The sequence below is a fragment of the Megalops cyprinoides genome, chromosome 7 (assembly GCF_013368585.1).
Source record: "Megalops cyprinoides isolate fMegCyp1 chromosome 7, fMegCyp1.pri, whole genome shotgun sequence".
Classification (NCBI taxonomy): Eukaryota; Metazoa; Chordata; class Actinopteri; order Elopiformes; family Megalopidae; genus Megalops; species Megalops cyprinoides.
The window spans coordinates 39995566-40016219 of NC_050589.1; the positions used below are offsets into that span (position 1 = coordinate 39995566).

At 41.7% G+C, this 20654-nt stretch overlaps 1 protein-coding gene across 2 annotated transcripts; it reads right to left on the reverse strand.

Annotated features, from left to right (window-relative positions):
• Positions 1-878: 878 nt before the first annotated feature.
• LOC118781156 (histone-lysine N-methyltransferase SUV39H1-like) lies at positions 879-13079 on the reverse strand. 2 transcript variants are annotated; one of them, XM_036534064.1, is made up of 6 exons: positions 13049-13079; positions 12057-12202; positions 2343-3002; positions 2007-2153; positions 1210-1339; positions 879-1035 (listed from the first exon to the last, which is right to left on the reverse strand). In XM_036534064.1, the coding sequence occupies exons 1-6, from the start codon at positions 13065-13067 to the stop codon at positions 902-904; spliced, it is 1236 nt and encodes a 411-aa protein (XP_036389957.1). In that variant the 5' UTR covers positions 13068-13079; the 3' UTR covers positions 879-901. The 2 variants fall into 2 exon arrangements, with proteins under 2 accessions (XP_036389957.1, XP_036389956.1); XM_036534063.1 differs by lacking the exon at positions 13049-13079 and having other exon boundaries at positions 12057-12230.
• Positions 13080-20654: the final 7575 nt, after the last annotated feature.

A 20654-nucleotide genomic window follows, 5' to 3' on the forward strand; every position in this document is an offset into this window, starting at 1 on the left:
TACAAACACCTCATCCCAAGTCAGATTTCAAAGACTGGGGCAATAGACCGATAGTTCAGATAGAACCAAACAGCCATGGCAAATAAAAAAATATGAATTTTATCACTGCAGCACACATGTATGTATGTATGACTTTTCTCTGATAAATACATGCTTAAACATGACCCTGAAAACACCCATTACAAATTTTACACAAACATTTGTACACAGAAAACATGCACAACAGTATTTGTACGCGTACGTACACACACACACACACAAAGCCTGCCCACATGTACGCAATTCAGCAAAACAGAGCAACTGGGACTGACAGTAATTTACATCAGGTTAGTATTCATGTGATATGTTGCTCTGATCACACAACTCTGCAAATATTACCAATTTAAGAAAGACTACAATGTCACCTCCTGGCATTGGCAACTGTAGAAGAAATAATAAAATCTGAATAGAATGCACCATTGTGACTAGTCAACATTGTTACATTTTTAATCTGATGAAACTCAGAGCTATATCCACTCCCCTGTTCCTGTAAGCTGACCAAACATGAGTCAATTTGATTTCAGTCTGGATTAGAACAGGGATCAATGGATGATAAAAAAAAGATTAATATAAATCAGAATTACATTATTACATACTGCTCTGAATTTGTAAAATAGTTCCTCCAGTAAAGGAAAATATACATTACATACATATGTGATCTAAATATCTTTATATACACTATATACATACAGTGTGTGTATATATGTGTAAGTGTAATTATACACACACACTCTGTATGTATGTATACAGTATATATAAAGATATATATATATATATATATATATATATATATATATATATATATATATATATGAGAGAGCGAGAGAGAGATTCTGTCATTATTTCCAGTGTCATCGTCCCCCTAAAACAGATATTTTCGACAGGAGTCCATTCCACACTTGCATTCCACTCGAATACGCTTTTTGGGAGACCCGGTAAGCCCTGCCAGAATGAAATTGGAGTCCATCTTTGTGCTCTCTGCATCCACCGGGTCAACTGCAAACAAGAGAGGCATCACCTGCTTTACCACTATTTTACAGGCCGACACATACATTTCTTCTATATTATTGTCATTTAGGAGACGCTCTTATCCAGATCAAATTACAGTTTTATCCATTCATACAGCCGGATATTTACTGTCGCCCGTGTGGATTGAGTGTGTATACTCACTCCGCATTTTGTAGTCAAAGGTGAGCTCTTCCCCAGGTCTGATGGGTCGTGTGGAGAAGAATGCAATTCTTGGGAGTCGCTCATCTAGGTTGTCAATAAACACATTGTACACCTGCAGATTGGGGTCGCACTATGAAAGAAAAGGGGAAGGGGGGGGGGGGGGGGGGGGGCAGAAACAGAACAGAACCACCAATACAGCCATGAGGTGAAAGGTCACACACACTTTTCCTAAAGCTGTTTATGCCTGAATATTACTGGTAATGAGGAACATATTTTCACTTTACTGCACATTTAGAACAGGAGTGTACTAAGAACTATAGAACTGCACTGCCATAATTTCTTTATTTAAGTACAGCACTATATGTGGAGCATTTAACCATCCATATTACTTAATTTCAACCTGATGTCAAGTAATAAATCACCATCACAGTAATTACAGGCTTACTATACTGTAACTCCCCTATTTCATGGTTTCATGGTCAGCCTCTGACTGACATAGACATCTTTTTCCAGTTTAAACCAAATCTGGACCAACACATGCTACCTGTCCTGTTCTCTGGAACCCAACTAACCCCAGTACACACGAGGGGGACAAGATGCATATAAAAAAGTCAACTTTAAAAAATACATGTGATCAAAAGGATGTGCGCTGACATTTCACGGTGTGACCTTCATTAAGCTATCACAATGTCACAACTGGCCTCAGGCCCTGATCAGCTGCTAGTTGCCGTATGTCTACTTTGTTCAAACCACACTAGTTCCTCTCTAATATGAGTATGAGATCAGCTCATACTTACACTGTGGTTGACAAAGTGGGAGATGTTCCCATGGTGTGCAGCATCCACCGTGTATACATCCTCCACATAGTCCAAGTCAAACAGGTAGGTTGCACCCTGTCGGTCATAGATGTGTCCCCGTCTCTCTGCCTCTTCAGTGGTAATGATCTGCCATACACACAACAGCCTTTCAGACAGTCATAGTGCACAGCTGCCACTATTGCAAAAGTCTTATAATAAAGCAGAGCTGTCCCTTGTTACTGGCGGGTCCTCCTCATTTGTTTTGCTTTCTCTGTACTCTGCCTCTACTCACTCGGCCCACCTCCACCTGTCTCACCCGACGCCCTTTGTCCTCACCTCCCCCACATACTCCATGACGAAGCTGTTCTTGCGGATGTGCTCCATGGTGCGCACTCCCCAGCCGCGACCATTGTTGGTTTTGAAGATGCACAGGTCGTACTGGATACCCTTTTGGACCACGCGGTTGGGGCAGTCGGGGCCGCAACGGCAGCGAGAGTTGCACTCATAAATAGGCTGGCCGGCACGCAGGCGCACCTGTCCGCGGTTGTTGTAGGCGAAGCGGTGGAGCGATGTGCCAGCACAGCACCCATTCATCGGGGAGCCCAGGCAGTCTGTACACTCACAGCCCACCGCCACCTCGTTAATCACAATCCCCTCCCCCACCTTGTAGTTGTTGATGTAGGTGAAGTCCTTGGGTGGGCCGTCAAGGTCCACCTCATTCAGGACAAAGATGCGCCCCTTGTGGTTGCGTGTCTTATTGAGGTGGGCCTCCCAACGCTGCAGTTTCTGCCGCTGCTTGGCCTTCTGCACCAGGTATGAGGTCACGCTCGTGTCCAGCCGCTTGGCACTGCGCCGTTTCTTGCGTCGACGCAGCTCGGCCTCCATGTCCTGCTGAAATTGCCGCAGCAGCTTCACGCACTTGAGGTTCTTGCGTGGCTCCCATGTGTTCTCCGATTCAGGGTAGTCTTTCCACTTCACCAAGTAAAACTCTTGCTCCTGAGAGAGAATACAGATATATATTATGAAATCAGACAGCATTAAGCTTTTTCATGTTGTTTCACTGTTCTCCTTTTCTTCCCCCATGGTGGCTTCCTTTATAGCTTTCACATGTTTTATTTGTTATCTCATCCTTGACAGAAAAATTGCCTTATTTAGAAAAAACTGCAGCATGAAAAAAATCACACTGACACTCAAAAACAATCAAGCAAAGGGAAAACGTCAGGTGTTGGATTCATACGTTTAGATTTATGCATTCTGCAGTGAAAAACAGGAACACTATAGAGCCAATTCCGACTTGGGAGCACTGAACATTTTACACACCTCATTTACATATTTTTCAGTTTTCTGTGTATCTGTTGAGACAGGTGGAACAAAGTTGCACACTGCCCTGGAAACCACTAATCCCTTCTGAGAACATGGTGTCCAATAGCTTTTCTCAGAGCTCCAGTGCAGCCATGTCTGACGTTGTAGAACCCAGCCATTAGACACTGACAACTTTGAAACTTTATGAAAGCTTGGCAGGTAAAGCATTTATGGAACCAAGATGAGCTTTTCAACACTTATGCATAAAATGGTAAAATTTCAAAATGTTAGTGTCAAATATTTTTATTTTAAAAACATACATAAGTAACACTAGCTCTATCATGGTACTGTGGCTAGTCACTTTTCATATGCAGCTGTTTCAACAGCCTTTTTATTATTAATAGCACACAATTCTACAAAATGTATTCAATATAGCACAGCAGGCTAGCTAACCAGCTAGGAACCATTTTGAATATGGCGAATGTTAATGTGATGCCATACAGGACCACACTATTTAAGAAAGGTGTAACCATGTTAAATGTTTGCAGAACACAATATAGCACAAACAACACAGCAAAGAGAATTGACATCATTAGAACAGTGTTGGCAAATCATTAGACAATTTAACTTGGATCTCACGGTCCACAAAATATTGTGAACGCTACTGGTGACTAGAATGTTTGGTTAAGGGATGCCAAAGATGTAGCCCAACACTACATCTACATTTAGTCATCTTGGAGATGTTCTTATTCAGTGTAACTTACAGAAGTGCATACAATAAGGTTAGAATGCTTAATGGTACCTTAGGAGCATACAGGAAGGTAAATAGATGGACGATAGTAGATCTTAAGTGTCACCCACAGTAGGAGTTATTACATAACACGTCAAATTCTGTTATGCGCTATTGTAGGAAGTTTAGAAGCTAAAATAAATGTGTGAGGGTAGTATGAATGTTTATACTTCAATGTTAGCTGAACAAAGATCAAGTCTGAATCAGTTCTGACTATTGTGGGGAGTTCATTCCACCACTGGGGGACCAGGGTAGAGAAGAGATGTGACTGAGAAAATGGAATGAAGAGGGATGACATTAGGGTCCGAAATTAAATTTGTTTTGGTCCACCAGCCATGGTGGCTGGTAGGTGAAAACCCATCACTGGAATTTTGTCAGCCAAAATAATGCATTTCCTTTTTTAAGCAGAATTATACAGAGCTATTGTGCAAACACAGCACCTGTGATTTCATTCAATATATCTTAGATTTTCATTCACATTCTCATTCCAGGTAATGACAAATTTAATTCAAAATGAGCAATTAAATCAAACATAAGACAACATGTAATTAAATAGCATATTAAAGAAAAGCAAATGCATGAACGAGTATTTTTGTAGATAAATTCTCTAAGATTCTTACAACAAAATTTTTCCTCCTCAGAAAACAATGTTTTTCATTCCTGTACGTGCTCCACAGTGACATGCCTTTCTTTACATCTAATCTACAAATTTTATGTCTGTTACTCAATATCAATTTTTGACTCTTCTTGTTCACATTAAAAAGTTCACATTAATCTTTCTTGTGGTGGTTGCAGTGTGGTAGTTAAATACATCAGCAATTGTCCTGACAAGCTGTAATCTAATGAACATACTCCAAAAAATTAACAGAGGCAAAACAGAATGAATCAAGATACTGTACGTTTTTAACTGGAATCTGCAAGGCACACACCTGTATGGTAACATTAGCAACATCATATATTATTAACTAAAAGAGTCTAACTACCTACCCAGCAACCCAGTAATATAACATTACAGCTAAAGGTGACAACTAAAACACGATAGTGTTTGCTCCTAGCTAGTTAGCCTGGTAGGCACAGGCAGACATTATCAGAGTACTACCTCTCAAGAAAAGGATGGCAAATGGAGAGCAGTGTACTTATGTTGCTCTTGGTTAGATTTTTTTCATGGGCTTGACATACAATGTGTTTTGATATTTTTAAATTTATATACAGCTATCAAAACATGCAATGTGATAAGCACAGTAAAGGGTAGCTAACAACCTCTCAGACTGAAACTATAAAATCAGTTGTCAAATCAAGCCAAATCTTTGGCTTGCATCACATTGTCATGTGTAGCTTTTAACAGGACAAAAAGAGCACGCAGACAAATTTCACAACTGGAAGGGTCCCACCACTTACTTACCCTACAACAGTTTAAAAAAAAAAAAAAAAAAAAAAAAAAACACATAAGTGATCAGTGACCTTGTAACTGACTCACCAAGGAGAAAATGTACTAGCACTGGTGGGCTGGGGGATGTCAATTTTGGAACATGTGACATCGCACGGTTGTAGAATGGAGTGGTCCAGCAGGTGTATGGCTTGGTATCAATTTGAAAGTAACATGCTGCTAAGTAAAATATTGCAAATAAAGAATCAACAGCGCTTACAGATTGTTATTCAGAACTGCACCAAGATTTTGGCAGTCTTGGATACAGACTGCATTGTGTTATCAAATGTAATGGAGAGATCGTTAAGGGGAGAGGATGAGGCCAGAAGTTAAAGCAGCTCAGTTTTAGCAAGATTTAGTTTGAAATGTGAACTGTTCATCCAACTCAGTATGTCACTAAGGCAAGCTTTGATGCTCACCGATCCTCATCAAAAGAGGTAGATACAGCTGTTTAAAAAACGTATTTTCAAACATGGAAGTGAAATACTCCCATTGTTCTCGTCTATAGTTTTGAATGGGGGTAAAATTAGTGTTTTTTTAAACCATCATCACAGCACTGAACCGAAGACATGGTTAGAACCTGCACAAGTTATCCTGTTTTGATGTATAACTTATTTATATAGAGCCATAAGTAAGGAGTTAAGCGTTTTTCAAGCGCGGAAGCGAAGTCCTGAATGTGTGTGCATTGGGCCTGCCGTCTCCCTATCCCCCTCCCTCTGTCTTCTGATTGAATCCGTTGCTAAAGCAGCAGCTTCACACTAGCTGTCTCTGATTGGCTACGTTGAAGATATGTAAATGTCGGAATGCACGCAGGAATGTGAACGTGCAGGAGAGTGAACTTGGTAAATATTTCAGCCCATAATTCAAAAACCGCTCATCACAGCACTGAACCGAAGACATTGTGAGAATCTGTACAAGTGTACCTCTATTTTGATGTATAATTTATGCATGTAGAGACTTTGGGGAGATATGGCAGTTTGAAAAGTTTGCAACAGAAGAGTGCGGGTCCTATCTTTTTTTAATGAGGGTACAATTAGATATTATAAAATATCGTTAAAACTATAAAACTATAAATTCATAAAAATACTACCACACAAATGGTGATGAACCAGTCAATTTGCCGTTGGTTTGGTGTCTGTGGCGCAAACGTTTTAGGCAGAGTTAGAGTTAGAAGAATAAATAATAATGAGTAGATTTTTGTGCATTTTGTGAAGAAAATGCCTGTGTGTATTATTGAGCTTACGTGCTATTCTAGCTGCCATGTACCATCTCACTCCCGTTTCAGACGCTGAGAGCTCCCTTTGACAAAGGAATGTGTTTATATGACTTAGAGCGAAGACTGACCTGGGTGCCTATTTCAGCTCATTATTCAAAACATAGGACATAGTTAGAATCTGCACAAAGTATCCTCTGTTTTGACGTATAAGTTACGCGTGTAGAGCCAGAATTGACGGACATAAAGCTGTTTAAAAAACCTATTTCGAAGAGAGTTTTGAACCGATGTTCTCGCTGCTCAGTTAAACCCTTACGGCCAGCTTCGTTACCAGTTGAGCTAAAGGCAATTTGCCACTAGTCCTATCGGAAACAACAGTATTTACTCAAGTCTCAGGGAGTGACATAACCGCTGAAACTGCTACTGACTTTACACAGGGCTGACAAGAGCTACTCATTTCAGCTCTGCTACAAAATGCGTGTACAGCCAGAATTTGTGGAGATACAGCAGTTTTATAATATGTGTTTTTCTAAAGCAGAAGTGAAATCGGGTGCTTTTGTGCAGTGGGCTTGCCATCCCCTTCTCCCTCTCCCTTTACACACACTCTGTGTCTCTCTGCAGTCTGACACAGAGCAGTAAGTTCACAGCATGTCTCTGATTGGCTCCGTTGTAAGAATTTAAATACCGAATGTCAATCTGGTTAGCACAAAGGGATACCAAACTCCAAACAAAGGGTCATAATTCTAAAACCATTCATCACAGCGCTGATCCGAAGGCACTGTGAGAATCTGCACAAGCCCTGTTTTGATGAATTTCCGTGTGTAGATCCAGTATTTGCGGAGATATGGCAGTTTAAAAAGTCTGTAACAGAAGAGTGCAGGTCAAAGGGGGTAAAATTAGAGTGATTAAAAAAATATATATCATTAAAACTATAAATTTATAAAAATACAAGCACAATGGTGAATGAACTGGTCAATATGGTGCTGATTTAGTGTCTGTAGAGCGAATGGTTTAGGTGCAGTTAGAGCTAGAAGAATAAATAATAATAATAATAATAATAATAATAATAATAATAGACTCAAGAACAGTAGTGCACTTGCCCTTTGAACAGCCACACCAATAAGGGACAGAAGGACAGGAGTGTGCTTGCCCTAATGATATGGTATAATGAAAAATATAGAAATGATATAATTTCCCTCAATATAAACATAAAAAAAGTTCAATTAATTTAACATAATTCACCTCTCTGTTTAATCATATTTCATTTGCATACTACAAAGCAACTACCCAAATGGTAGCATCAGCATTTTCCAGCACTGTGTCCAATGACAAAAACAAACAGACAAAAAGACAATTGCAATTGTATATTGAATTCCAAAAGTGCTGCTGCCTGTTAGCACAGTCACAAATGAGGCATTCAAGAAGCTAATTGAAGTCACTCATCCTAGATACAAGCTCCCTGGCCAAAATTTTTTTCTCTGACTGCACTTCTCCAGCAGTATGCAAAGTATAGAGAGATGTTGGAGGAGCTGCTGCTGCATTCTTTGCCACCAACCCTGATACGTGGTCTGGTCACACATCTGAGTCATATAAGGAGCCTCACAATCACTTTAAAGAATGGAATCTTCAGAACAACTGCCTCTAAATTGTTTATTTTCCCAAAGATCATAAATGTGAAGTTATTCCTCCAGGACTGACTGAAGCACTTGCCTCCTGAGGGCTGAGTGAAGACTGACAGCCTAACATAGTGAATGCAACTTCACTCAACAAATGGACACAGCATCTGCGTTTTGGATATCAGCTATACTCGGCTATTGTTAAGCAACCTGCATTCTTGAGAAAGTATAAAATGTCTATAGAAAGTTATCTCTGGTTAGATTACAATATTTTGGAAACCGTTCTTGTATCTTCAATTCAGTACATTTCAAATTGTAGGGTTGTACGTATGAAGACCCACAGTGTACTGCTAAAGCTGTAGAAACAATGATGGGAATAAAAAAAAGATGATCCATTACAACATGTAATGATAAAATGGACAACACGGAGAGACCTTTTCGCTCTAGTCCTTTATGCTTGAAAGTTGGTGATTGATTGCAAGAATGATACACACGTTGTTTATGCACACCTGTACATGCTCGTACGGCCAGTGAGCACATGCTAGGGTAACCAAATTAATCAATCACACAGGTTGAAAGCGCATTACTAAATGTGCATCGCGATGAGCTCTCATTGACTGTTTGTGCCTGCACGTCTCAGACCACTGAAACATTAAGTTTAAGGAAGCACATCCTCAATATTTTATTTAATTCTGCACTTATCAAATAGGTTGAAATGTAAAATTCAGTATCTGCCAAATGGTAACTTGGTCCTCAATGTTTTTACCTGCACATAGCCTGTCCAATTACAAACAATGGCAGTGTACCAAATGATTGTTACCATGGCACACCATTTTTTCATGAGTGCAAAGGTTGCAGAGAGGAAACTAACTTAAGTGCAGGGTCCAACATTAATTTTTTCATGAAACAAAATAATGTTAGAGTTACTCTCCATGGGTGTGCACACTTCTGTTTTGGGTTTTAGTTGGCACATGCTACAGTGTAACCATGCAGTTTGAGGCAGCCTCCATTCCAGGTAGATTAAGCTAGCCACTTCCTTTACAGCTGTTTTTGAGCCAAGGGAGGCTAAGTCATAAGTTATTGTGACTCAAGCAAAATTTTAACTGGATATTTTGAGGCTCACATCTGTATGGTAGCAACACTGTATATCATGAGCTAAGTAGCAACAAAGATAATGTTATAGCCAAACATTATATACGTATGTAACAAATCAAATTTGGAATCAAACTTGCTCACAGCCAGTGAAAATCAAGGGGTGTCCCCTTTTTTCCTGATGGAATGTGCTATCAAAATATGCAATGTGACAGAAACTGCCCCTCAGACCATAAGTACTTAGCTGCTGAATCAAGCAAAATCTTTGCAAAGCAGATTAATTTGCATGGCACTGTCATATGTAGCTCGTGACACATCTTGGAAATACATGCGACAGACCTTTACTTGGGGGACCACGCCCTTATTTCAAGCAAAGGGCACCCAAATGTGTATCTCCCACATGAGAACTTGTTTTCTTATGTCAGAATCAGCCTCACAGTGAATATTTTAGTAAGGGAAAAAAATAATTAAATGAATAAACATTTTTTGTGAAATGGCTTTTCACATGTATATACATTTTCTGTGAAATGCATTTGCATGCAATTACACAAGTTACTTTGTTTTAGCCAATGTACTTTCCCGTATTTCAAAGATTACAAAATGGATTGACAAAACTGAAATAAAAATACTGTTAAATGAGCTTTGATCACCTCCACCTCCAAAAGAAATAGGTGTTCATTTGTAAGGCTAAGGGACTGTGACCATGAAATGAAAATAAAACTGAGTAATGAACACATAAGCCTGTCGTGTCTCCACACACATTTATGTACACACACAAAAGTTTGATTAAAAAGTTTCATGCGTACCTTTTTACTCCTGAGAAGTTTAGCCAATGTGTGGAGTGTGTAGGTTCGCCCCGCATTTACCTGTGCCATGGACATCCGTGATATCTTGGAATTGGGAATAAAGGTTTGTTTATAGTTCATGGGTGGCAGGTGAGAGGGTTTTCAGAAAGCTGTTAAAAAGCACAGGCTACTTGGTACATTGTTTCTTCCCCTTTTCAAGTGTGTGTGGAACTGGATTAGATGTCTTCAGAAATACAGTACAGCTTCAAAATGCAGTACACTCAGGGGTTCAAAAATGAACCCACACTGATTACAAAGACAACTGTCCCATCTGAGTACAAGAACAGAATATTTCATGGCAGAAAAACTGAATTTGCCCTTGGACCAACAACCTTATACAGACTGAAGCACAAGCTGCACTCTGTGGCCTAGGTTTGATCTCAGCTGTGGCATTAGTCAATGATGACCAGAGGCGTACAGCATCTAAAGTGTTCTACCTGGTATAGCAGTGGGTACATCAGCAGGGCCTGCTTGTTTCCTAGGTACCCTGTGATTTCCCAGGCACCCATGAGTTGTTCAGATGACATCAGAAGAGTAGCATGTAAGAGTGCTGAGTGACTTGCAAAGTGAAAAACAGCTGCTACATTTAAGTGTATAGGAGGATGGCATTCGTCTCACTTTCAGTGCACCTAGAGTGGTAGTTACCATGGTGAGATGGACTTAGAATGCAACTGCCAATTACTTTAATAAGGAAAAGCATATATTTTTAAGTAATTTTTTATATCAATTAAAAATTCTACCCCCTGAAATTTGTATTACATGAAACAGATCACCATCAGTAATTTCAGGCTCTGCAATATTTAAATTGGTGACATTGCAGTAGGGTGTTAATGTTTTCTCGAACTACATTTCACTTAACAGGCAGTTTAGCTGCCAAGAGGCAAGGAACAAAGGTTTGCACTTTGAAAACATCCATGGTACTTCAATGAAGATTTTGCCCTCACTCACACAACAGTCACACACACTGCACATCACCCTCTTCACTTTACAGTTCCCATGTGTCACTGACTATATTTATATGCTCATGGTATTCATGATGATGGTCCTTACTTACATTAGTCATATTTCAAATAAGACATTTACATGCACTATGAAATATGACCATTAGCTATATTCCTGTATAAACTGTGCTCAGGATAAGCAGGAATTCTGCCTATCATATCATATGGCAAATGGTTCAGAAGATATTTGCAAAACAGCATATTGTGAACAACTACCTCCTAATTCCTACAAAAAACTTGAACACTTGTTAGCCATGACAGCTATCCAGCAAGTGAATTATGACCCAAGACTCTTTGTAAAACACTGATTATGCACAAATATAATCTTGTAAGGAAAATATCAAGGAATGTTGTTTACATGGCTCAACATTCCTTTAAATGGAGGAGTATCTCACATGTCTTATTCAGGTTTCTCAGAACCAGAATACTAGCTTATTCAGGTTATGGTCATCACAATAAGGTTTGTATATTAATGTGGTTGTGAACATAGCCACTGTGACAGAACTGTGTTAATTTCAGAAAAAAATAATTAAATTAACATGTAGAAGAGCACAGGGTTAGTGTGAATTCTGAACAGCAGTGCTGCTGACAGTTGAGGAGCTATAATGATTTGCATGTAAATAATTGAAAGCAAGTGTGCTGAGGCAGAATCAAAGCCAGGACAACCCTGTAGAGGTAAGGAATGAAAATATATAAAATGACGTGAGCAAGCATGCATCTGAAATTATGTGGACAGTGTGTACCTTCCATTCCGGATTGACTCACCTTCATCCTCTTGTAGTCACACAGGTACTCCACCTCATAAACATTGATATTATTCCTACTCACTCCCAGCTGTTTGCAGGATATCTTCTCCTGCCGACACAGCATCTGCAGCTGGTCAAAAGACAGCTTACAAGGAACTGTACAGCCTACAGAAAGAGAAACAGGGCCAACCATACATTATAACATATATTACTTCTATTCTTCGCATACACGGCACACAGGCCTGCCTGGAAGAACAGTGTTGCTAAATTAAATTTAAATTAAAAGTCTGTATATTTGCACACTACACATTCATCTTTAACTTATCTTGACAGTTAATCCTGTTCATAGAGCTTAATATCATCGCATCCCCAAACCATTAGATAAACCAGTCAATGCAGCAGACACAAAAAACGCCAAAGCATTGTATGCTCTGTGTACGTGTTTCCTGTGTACCATATCTGTGTTGACCGTGGCGGAATTCCCGCACTGTGAACACAAATCAGAACAATAAAGCTTAGATAGAAAACATTAGCATTACTGTTAAACAATTATTCCACAGGTAGTCAAATCTACATTTCTGTATGGTAGATAGCATATCAGACTATTCTGTTTGGCGCCTGGTGAAGCTAGCCGCCTATGAGCTGGGTAACTAGCAGCTTGCTAGTTCGTTACGGCCTGTTCAGTTTGCTAACTATCTACACAGGGGTTAGATGCGATGTTTGTAAAACTTTAGTTAATGCCAGTTAATGCCACTTGAGTCCCATACCTGGCTAGTAAAGTGACATCGCTAACTGGCTGCATATGCGTGTTTTGAATAGGTCGGCGGCGATCAGTTAGCTAGGGAGCAAGCATGGTTAACGAGCTGACCGTCTAGCTAGATTTGGCTAACCATTTTTGGCTAACAACATTAACAAGTGTGAGCTGTGATGTACATCAAACAGGAACTGCGGGAAGCGTTTTTCACTATGAACCATTGAGATGCGTGGGAATTTTAAAGGAAAACTTCCTACCTTTCAAACTTTCCGCCATCTTCTTCCCACCGCCAAATTCAGAACGCCTTTCCATGGAAGGGGGGGTTGGGTGTCGCATTTGGCGTGAGTCTGATTGGACACAACCTCATTCACACGACCCCATAATAGCCAATAGAATTATGATAGATTTTTCAAACGATGGAACCAGATACGTAATTGAAACTGGGGTGTGGTTTCGCAACCAGCTAACGGATACAGTTGGCTCGACGAGCAAACATTGGTTACTCAAAATACACGAACAATTAATAAATCGGCAACGGAGCTCCCCGACTGCGGTCAGACTAATATGGCATTTTTGGGGCCGAAACAAAGCAGAAGCCAATTAACATCAATGACTTCAACATTGAGAGTAAGACAGTATTTTTAAATTGAAGGGTAGAGGTTTTAGTGGCAAGACAACGACTACATTTACTCACAAATCTAGGCTAGCAAGGACTACTGTCAGGAAGTGAGGGAGGGGAATTATTGTCAATTTATGAATTGTTCTGGGATTGTGGGGAAGGATGGCAGTCTGAGTGGGATTAAATCAATGACAAATGTATTCATCCTAGGTTTTCATTTCTGTGTTTTCTGAATGGTATGGTTAGCTGTTGAAGGCTTCATCCAGAGCAACACTACACATTTCTTTTCCCTTCTCCCTATATCAAAACAAGACAACTGATTAATTGGAAAATCCTTACTAGAACAATCACTGATAGTCAGTGTCTCAACAGAAAAGTGACAGAGAAACAAATAGACTGGAACTCAATGATCTATTGCAACATACAGCAGAATTTACTGTGCAAAAAGTATACAAATACTACATTCATTATTCATTAATGCTTAAACAGTCTGAAGCAAAATCCATTGATGGAATTCATTCCACTGATGGAACTTTATTTAAAATTTCAAATGGGGTGTGCTCGGACCAGTAATTCTTGAATTGAGTTAACCTGCCATTGAAAAAGGATACTTCCATCGCAACCTCAACACTGCTTCAATCTCCCTTAACCCTAAGAAGGGCAGAGATCGCACAAATTGTGTCTACTACAGAGACATCAGTTTAGTTGGAACAGAAAATAAAATGTATACTTAAAACCTCAAAAACTCAAGCTCATACACCCAGACCAAACAGGGGTTTTAAGGGGACAGTTGGCAGCAGATATAACAACAATATGCTTGTTTCACGTCATTGCAGAAGCTTTACATCTGAATACTCCATACACCATATAATCCCTAGATCTAGTGAAAGTTTCTTACCACTCAGTGTGGGACTGCTTATGGCTTATTCTTAAAACACTTAAGTTTTTGAACCAAATTCATACACATGATTCAGAACATGAACCCATCTGCAGTTGTGTCTACTGGTGTTGCTTAGCTCTGATTCTTGCATAAATTTCATCAGTTCCTTGTTACCAGTCCCTCCTCCTGTCTAGCTGCTGTAAAGTGCATACTGCTGAGTACACACTACCACTTTTGGAGTAGGTAATACGCACTTTTCAAATGTCATATCGATCATATGAATATGAATAAGGCTATAGTCTCACATAAATATTTTATTCAGGGGAGGAAGATTTTTTATTCTGCTGAGGAGATTTTTTTTTCTTTTTTTTCAGAGGTTGATTCACAGGTACTGTTTACTTGAAATAAGAAAAGTAAGAACTTAATATCATGTCCTCTCATAATTTAGTACAAAAAGGTATTCCATTTTTGATGCATTAACCTCTAAGTGGAACTAAAAGGATTTGTGGGCTGGTTATAGTTGCTGTGACGGCTTCCTTTTTAGATTGGCTGACTCTGAGTTAAAAAAAGGACATCATTTGTATGAACTGCCTGCATGTTTTGCGTGTAAAACCCTTTACTAAAAGTAACTAGAATGTGCAGCTGTTATAGATTAATGTAGTGGAAAAAAGTAGAATATTTGCTTTGAAATGTAGTGGAATAACAATACAAAGTCCCCCAAAATTGTAAATACTCATGCCAAGTACAAGTACCTCAAAACTGTACTTAAAACGATTTACATTATGTTACTTTCCATCCTTATTCAGCCAACCCCAGCCCCTGCTCAATCAACCACTTAGCGAGCAAGATACTTTATTTATTTTAAAGGCCATTCACTGCTGGCTTAGGGCAGGGGCATCATCACACTTGTAATGTTAAATAACATTTTAGTACTCATCCTAATGATAGGTTCACAGTTTTATTCAGTACCAAGTATAGGTGTTGTATGTGGTGTGTTATGTCTCCTTTCTACTATTACTGTGTCTGTGGTTTGTGTGTCTTTGTGTGGTGCCTCTGTGGTGTCTGCAGCGGGGATGTCACACATCTTTGCTGAATGGCGCTACCAGGGTTCTCATGGCACAAGACCATTTGTCTCCAGCCCACCACTTAACTCAGTCCTTTGATATGTATGACCATGGACTGTATATCAACACACCACACAACTTGATTCTTTGGAGACTCTCTCGGCACAGACAACCTGAATGTCCTGAGTTTGTCTCTCCTTTGCGCATTGAAATAAACATCAATTCTCTTAAGAGCAGTTGTCAGCGTGTTCTTCATCATCCTGCATTGAGTTCCGCAGAGAAAGGCAAAATATCCTAACACTGCCATATGAGTGAAATGACAAATATGACTTTTGAGTTCGTCTTTAACTTTATTATATGAACAAAGTAGCAGCCTATACTATGGCAAAACACAAATGTAATACACAAACACAATAAAACAAAAGTTTATCAAATGTTGCGCTGATAATGCCAGAGTTGTCATATCACTGCTTAAATGAGCTGCGCCCAGGGTATTGCACAATAGCAAGTACACAAGTACACATAGCATCTCAATCTCTGATAGGTGCGTTCTCTGTCCTCGCGATCTTGCAAGACCGTTCTCGTCAAGGACACTTGGCAAGAACGTTCTTCTCAAGAACACAAGTACATTCTTAGCATTCTTGGTATTGATTAACAGCCCATCTTTTTAGTTTTCTCAACGTTAAGAGACAAGTTGTTGTCTTGGCACCAGTCCACCACCCAACTGATTCGTCGTTGTTACTGTTGAGCCCCACCACTTGTGGCATCTGTAAACTTGATGATGTGATTAGAGCTGTGCTGGGCAGCACAGACAAGTGTCAGCAGAGTGAACAACAGTGGGCTGAGCACACAGCCCTGGGGGGTGCCGGTACTCAGCTTGATGACCCTGGAGGTGTTCTTCCTTATACTGATAGACTGAGGCCTGTCAGTCAGGAAGTCAGTATGGCTCCAGTAGGCTCAACTTCCTACCAGCCTCTGTCTATGAACAGCAAAGTCTATGAACAGCATTCTGGCATAATTGTCCTTTCTGTCCAGGTGGGAAAGAGTGAGATGGAGGCCAGTAGAGATCGCATCATCAGTTGTCCAGTTAAAGTGGTAGGCAAACTGCATTGGGTCAAGGTGGTCTGGGAGGCGATCATGTGCCTCAGTACCAGCTTCTCAAAGCACTTTGTGACAATAGGTGTGAGTGCTACGGGCTGGTAGGACACAGTTGACTTCTTAGGCTCTGGGATGATTCTGGTTATTTTGAGGCAAGCAGTTACTGTCGCTGTGCTAAGGGAGATGTTTAAAATGTCCATGAGAATGCCTGCCAGCTGGTCAGCACATTCTCTGAGAACCGAGCCAGGTATATTGTCTGATCTAGCAGCTTTTGTGGGTTGACTCTGCATAGAGTATTCCTTATGTCAGCTGTGGATAGGCAGAGGACCTGGTCATTGGGAGGAGGGGTGATCTTCCTCACAAATTCCTAGTTCTGTGCCTCAAAATGTGCATAGGGGTCATTCAGTGCATCTGGCAAGGAGGCGTCACTGCAGCAAGCCTGAGGTGTTGGTTTGTAATCAATGACGGTTTGTATTCCCTGCCACATGCCCCGAGTCCATGAAGTTGCTGTGTATTTTCTCTGCGTAGGCACGCTTTGCCTCCCTGATGGCCCGGGACAGTTTGGCTCTGGTTGTGCTGACAGGCTCCCTGTCTCAAGACTTGAAGGCAGTATCCCTGGCTTTCACCGGAGCACACACCTCCGCAGAGGACCAGGGTTTTTGCTTTGCTTGGGTGGTGACAGTTTTGGAGACAGTAATATCCTCAATGCACTTGCTAATGTAGCCAGTCACTGAGGTTGTGTACTCCTCCAAGTCCACTGAACTGCCATAGGTGGCAGCTTCTCTGAAGATGTCCCAGTCTGTGTTGTCAAAACAGTCCTGGAGTGCTGATGTGGCTCCCTGAGGCCAGGTTCTCACCTCCTTCAGGCCTGGTCAGACTTGTTTTTGTATGGGTCTGTAGGTTGGAGTCAGTAAAATGGAGATGTGGTCTGAGTGTCTGAGGTGGGGGTGGGGTACGGCCTTGTATGCACCGTGGATGTTTGTGTAAACAAGGTCCAGCATGTTTTCACTACACGTGGCAAATGTACTGGTGGAATTTCGGAAGTACTGTCTACATTTGCGCTGTTGAAATCCCTGGCAATGTCCAACGACACTTAGTAAAACAAAGCATTCAGTACAAAATCACTAGTTTTGGTTAAACGGAATATTCAAGGGCAACAAGCACATCAGCATACCCATAGGATGGTGCTGATCTACCTCCCCTCCCAAAGAACCGGCGCTCCAGTCAGAGCAGTGTAGTAAGTGCATCCACTGATGCAGTCATGTTTGGGGGAAGAAAACACATCAGTGCAACTATAGGAAATCACTGAGAGGCTCCCTGAGAGAAACAGGTAAGACAGACTCAATCCTACAGAGCTGAGAGGCATGAGAGACCAAATATAGACTTTAAGTAGTAGTAGACTGAAAGTAGTTCTGCCCAGGGAGGCAAACTCAGCAGGGAGGCCGTAGGCTGGCACAGAACCCCCCCCCCACACACACACACACACTGAACAGCCTGTGCTCCAGAGTCAGTCCTACATGACAGACCAAATATACAGTTAACTGGAAGCAGTTCTGCCCAAGGAAAAAAGCACATCAATGCAGCCGTAAAATGACACAGAGAGGCCTTCCTGAAATTCTTGACCTTGAGACGAAAGGGAGAAATAGTCACATTTCACAGAGATACTCTTGCAAGTTGTACTGTTTGAAGGTTTTGTAGCGCAGAATGAATATAAGAGTTAAAGGCAGCCAAGGGCGATCTCCCAAGCTGTTTGATGAGGTGGTCAGGCATGCCTTGGTGAGCTGCAATTGTGGCTGTTCCAATATGAAATGAATGAATGGAGTACTGGTCTGTAAACCAAATAGGATGAGCACTGATCTTAGGTGTTTGAGTTGAGAGGGATGTGACTGTTGAGGACATGGCTGAATGAAAGTTGACAGTGGCTTCTAAGGACTGATGGAAGTATTGAGTTTGATGTTGAAGATGTACGCTCCTTTTCCCTGCTGATCAGTTTTTGGTTTGTGAGATGCAGTCTGATCTCTTTGTAAGTGATGATGGTGAGATCAAAGTTGCAAAGGTGTCTTCATGGGTTGAAGTGAACAGAAGTGGTGAATTCTGAACTTAAAATTAAGAAGCCATAGAAGGCAAACATGAAGTTTTCTAGGATGCCTTTCTTTGCCGAAGTAAACAGATCAAGAGGAGTTTGTTTTATTGGGGTGATAGGTCAAGGCCACTCACTTCACCGAGGAGGCAGAGGGAAGGGGAGAGAACATGGTTGAAGCAATGTAGTCCCAGAGGGAGTAAACAGTGCTATGAAGAGAGAATATATTGTGAGTTTTGTGAGCTAATTGTTAAACACACACAGAAAATAAATAAAATGCTGCCAACAATGATAATCATGAATTGCCGGTTTATTAAAATGCAGAGCATTCCATCAGGTGACTGCATGACCTTTGCCCACTTTAATTCGCCATTTATTCATAAGCTAATCCAAAGAAACCTACCAGGGAAAAAGGAGTTTGCAGAAAGAGAGGGAGTACCCCCAGTGCCCCCACTGAAATACGAATCCCAAGGGCACCTGACACAAGCATTTCAGATTTTTTTATGGTTGGCAGACAGCAGGATGACTGTCAGGTATGTCCCGTGAAACTGTTCAGCTAAAGCACAGAACCTCCCACCAACACCCTTCACATTCACAATGGCCTAAATGTCCAACATGGAGGTTGCTACACAGCCCCCCTTCTTCAAAGTTCCTAACCCCCGAGGGAACACACAAAGTCTCAGAAGTGACCCAGCGGTTTCCTCTGATGGCTGGCCAGCAATGGACCAGGTGGTGAGGGCAGCAAGCCTGCTTGTAGCACAGGGGGAGCATGCAAGGGGGCCTGGGGCTGTGGGGATACAGTCCGTGGCAGAAGGGACACAGAAAGGGGCATCGGTGTGTGCCCTCCTCCCCTGTGTCTGTGGATCTCTGAAGTGTATGGAGTGGCTATGTCTACTGGAGGTGAAGGGGTTTGAGGGGGGATGAGCCCCCTCTATATGGGATAACTTGTTGTGGTGCAGCACCACCTTTTCTCCCTGGAGAGGCAGATGGATCTGATAAACCACGTCCTTCATGCTGTCAAGGATCCTGCGGGGCCCCAACCAATGTCTGTCCAGTTGGGGGCATTGGCCCTTTTCCTCTGTGGGCTGAAGAACCAGACCAGCTCCCCAGCATCAAAGTGCCCTCCCTGTGCCCGAATGTCATAATTTCTCTTTTGCCATACACTGACATTTAAGAAGCTCTGCCAAGCAAAAGTGTGAGCTGTCTTTAAGTGATCCTAGAGCTTCCTGACATACTCAGGCCCTGGTGGAACACCCAGGGCATCAGGTGAAAGACCAATATGCCAACTCCACAGGGGTGCAGATCACTCTGTCCAGCATGGGCAGGTGTGCAGGGGTTGGAGTTCTCGGCAACAGAGCACCCTGTCATGACCACCAATGGTAAGTCAGTGTCCCACCCATGCTTATGCTTAGTAATGACGATGCCCAGCTTCTCTGCCAGGGTATGGTTGAACCGTTCAACTAGGCCATCACTCTGGGGGTGCAGTGAAGTGGTAGATATATTGCAAATTCCCAGCCAATCATATATGATGGCAAATACCCAAGTATGTACATACCCAAGTGACCCGTGGTCACTGTGGATGTCATCAGGGGGAACCTGTCCACTCCCACCTTCTCCATAGCAACTGTCACCGGGTATTGTTGGAGCTTGGCATGAGACTGAACTGGAGGGCCCTTCCATGTGATGCAGCTGTCACAGCGGTGAAAGAAGTCCTTCACATCCCCCCTGAACTGCCCCCAATAGAACCCCTGCCAGAGTCAACAGAGGGTCTTAGCCTTAGCACCAATACCTCTCCATCAGCACAGCGAGGAGCTTCTGGCTTATGATGTAGTAGCAGCCTTCAGCTTTGCTGAGTGTCCTGCTGAAATATACCACCACTTTCTCCCCCTCTGGTGCCGTCTGAGCTAGCACCCTGCCTATGCCTCCATTAGTAGCCTCAGTGTCCAGCAAATGCCAGAGTGGGATAAGGTGGTGCGAGCCCAGAGGTGCATTCAAATTAGCAAACAAAGGCAAACATTTGCGAACACACACAAACAGTCTGAGGAGGTAGTTCTTGGCCAACATACATGGACGCTGGATTAAGGGAGATGTGTGCCCAGATGGGAGTTATCCCAGAAAATAT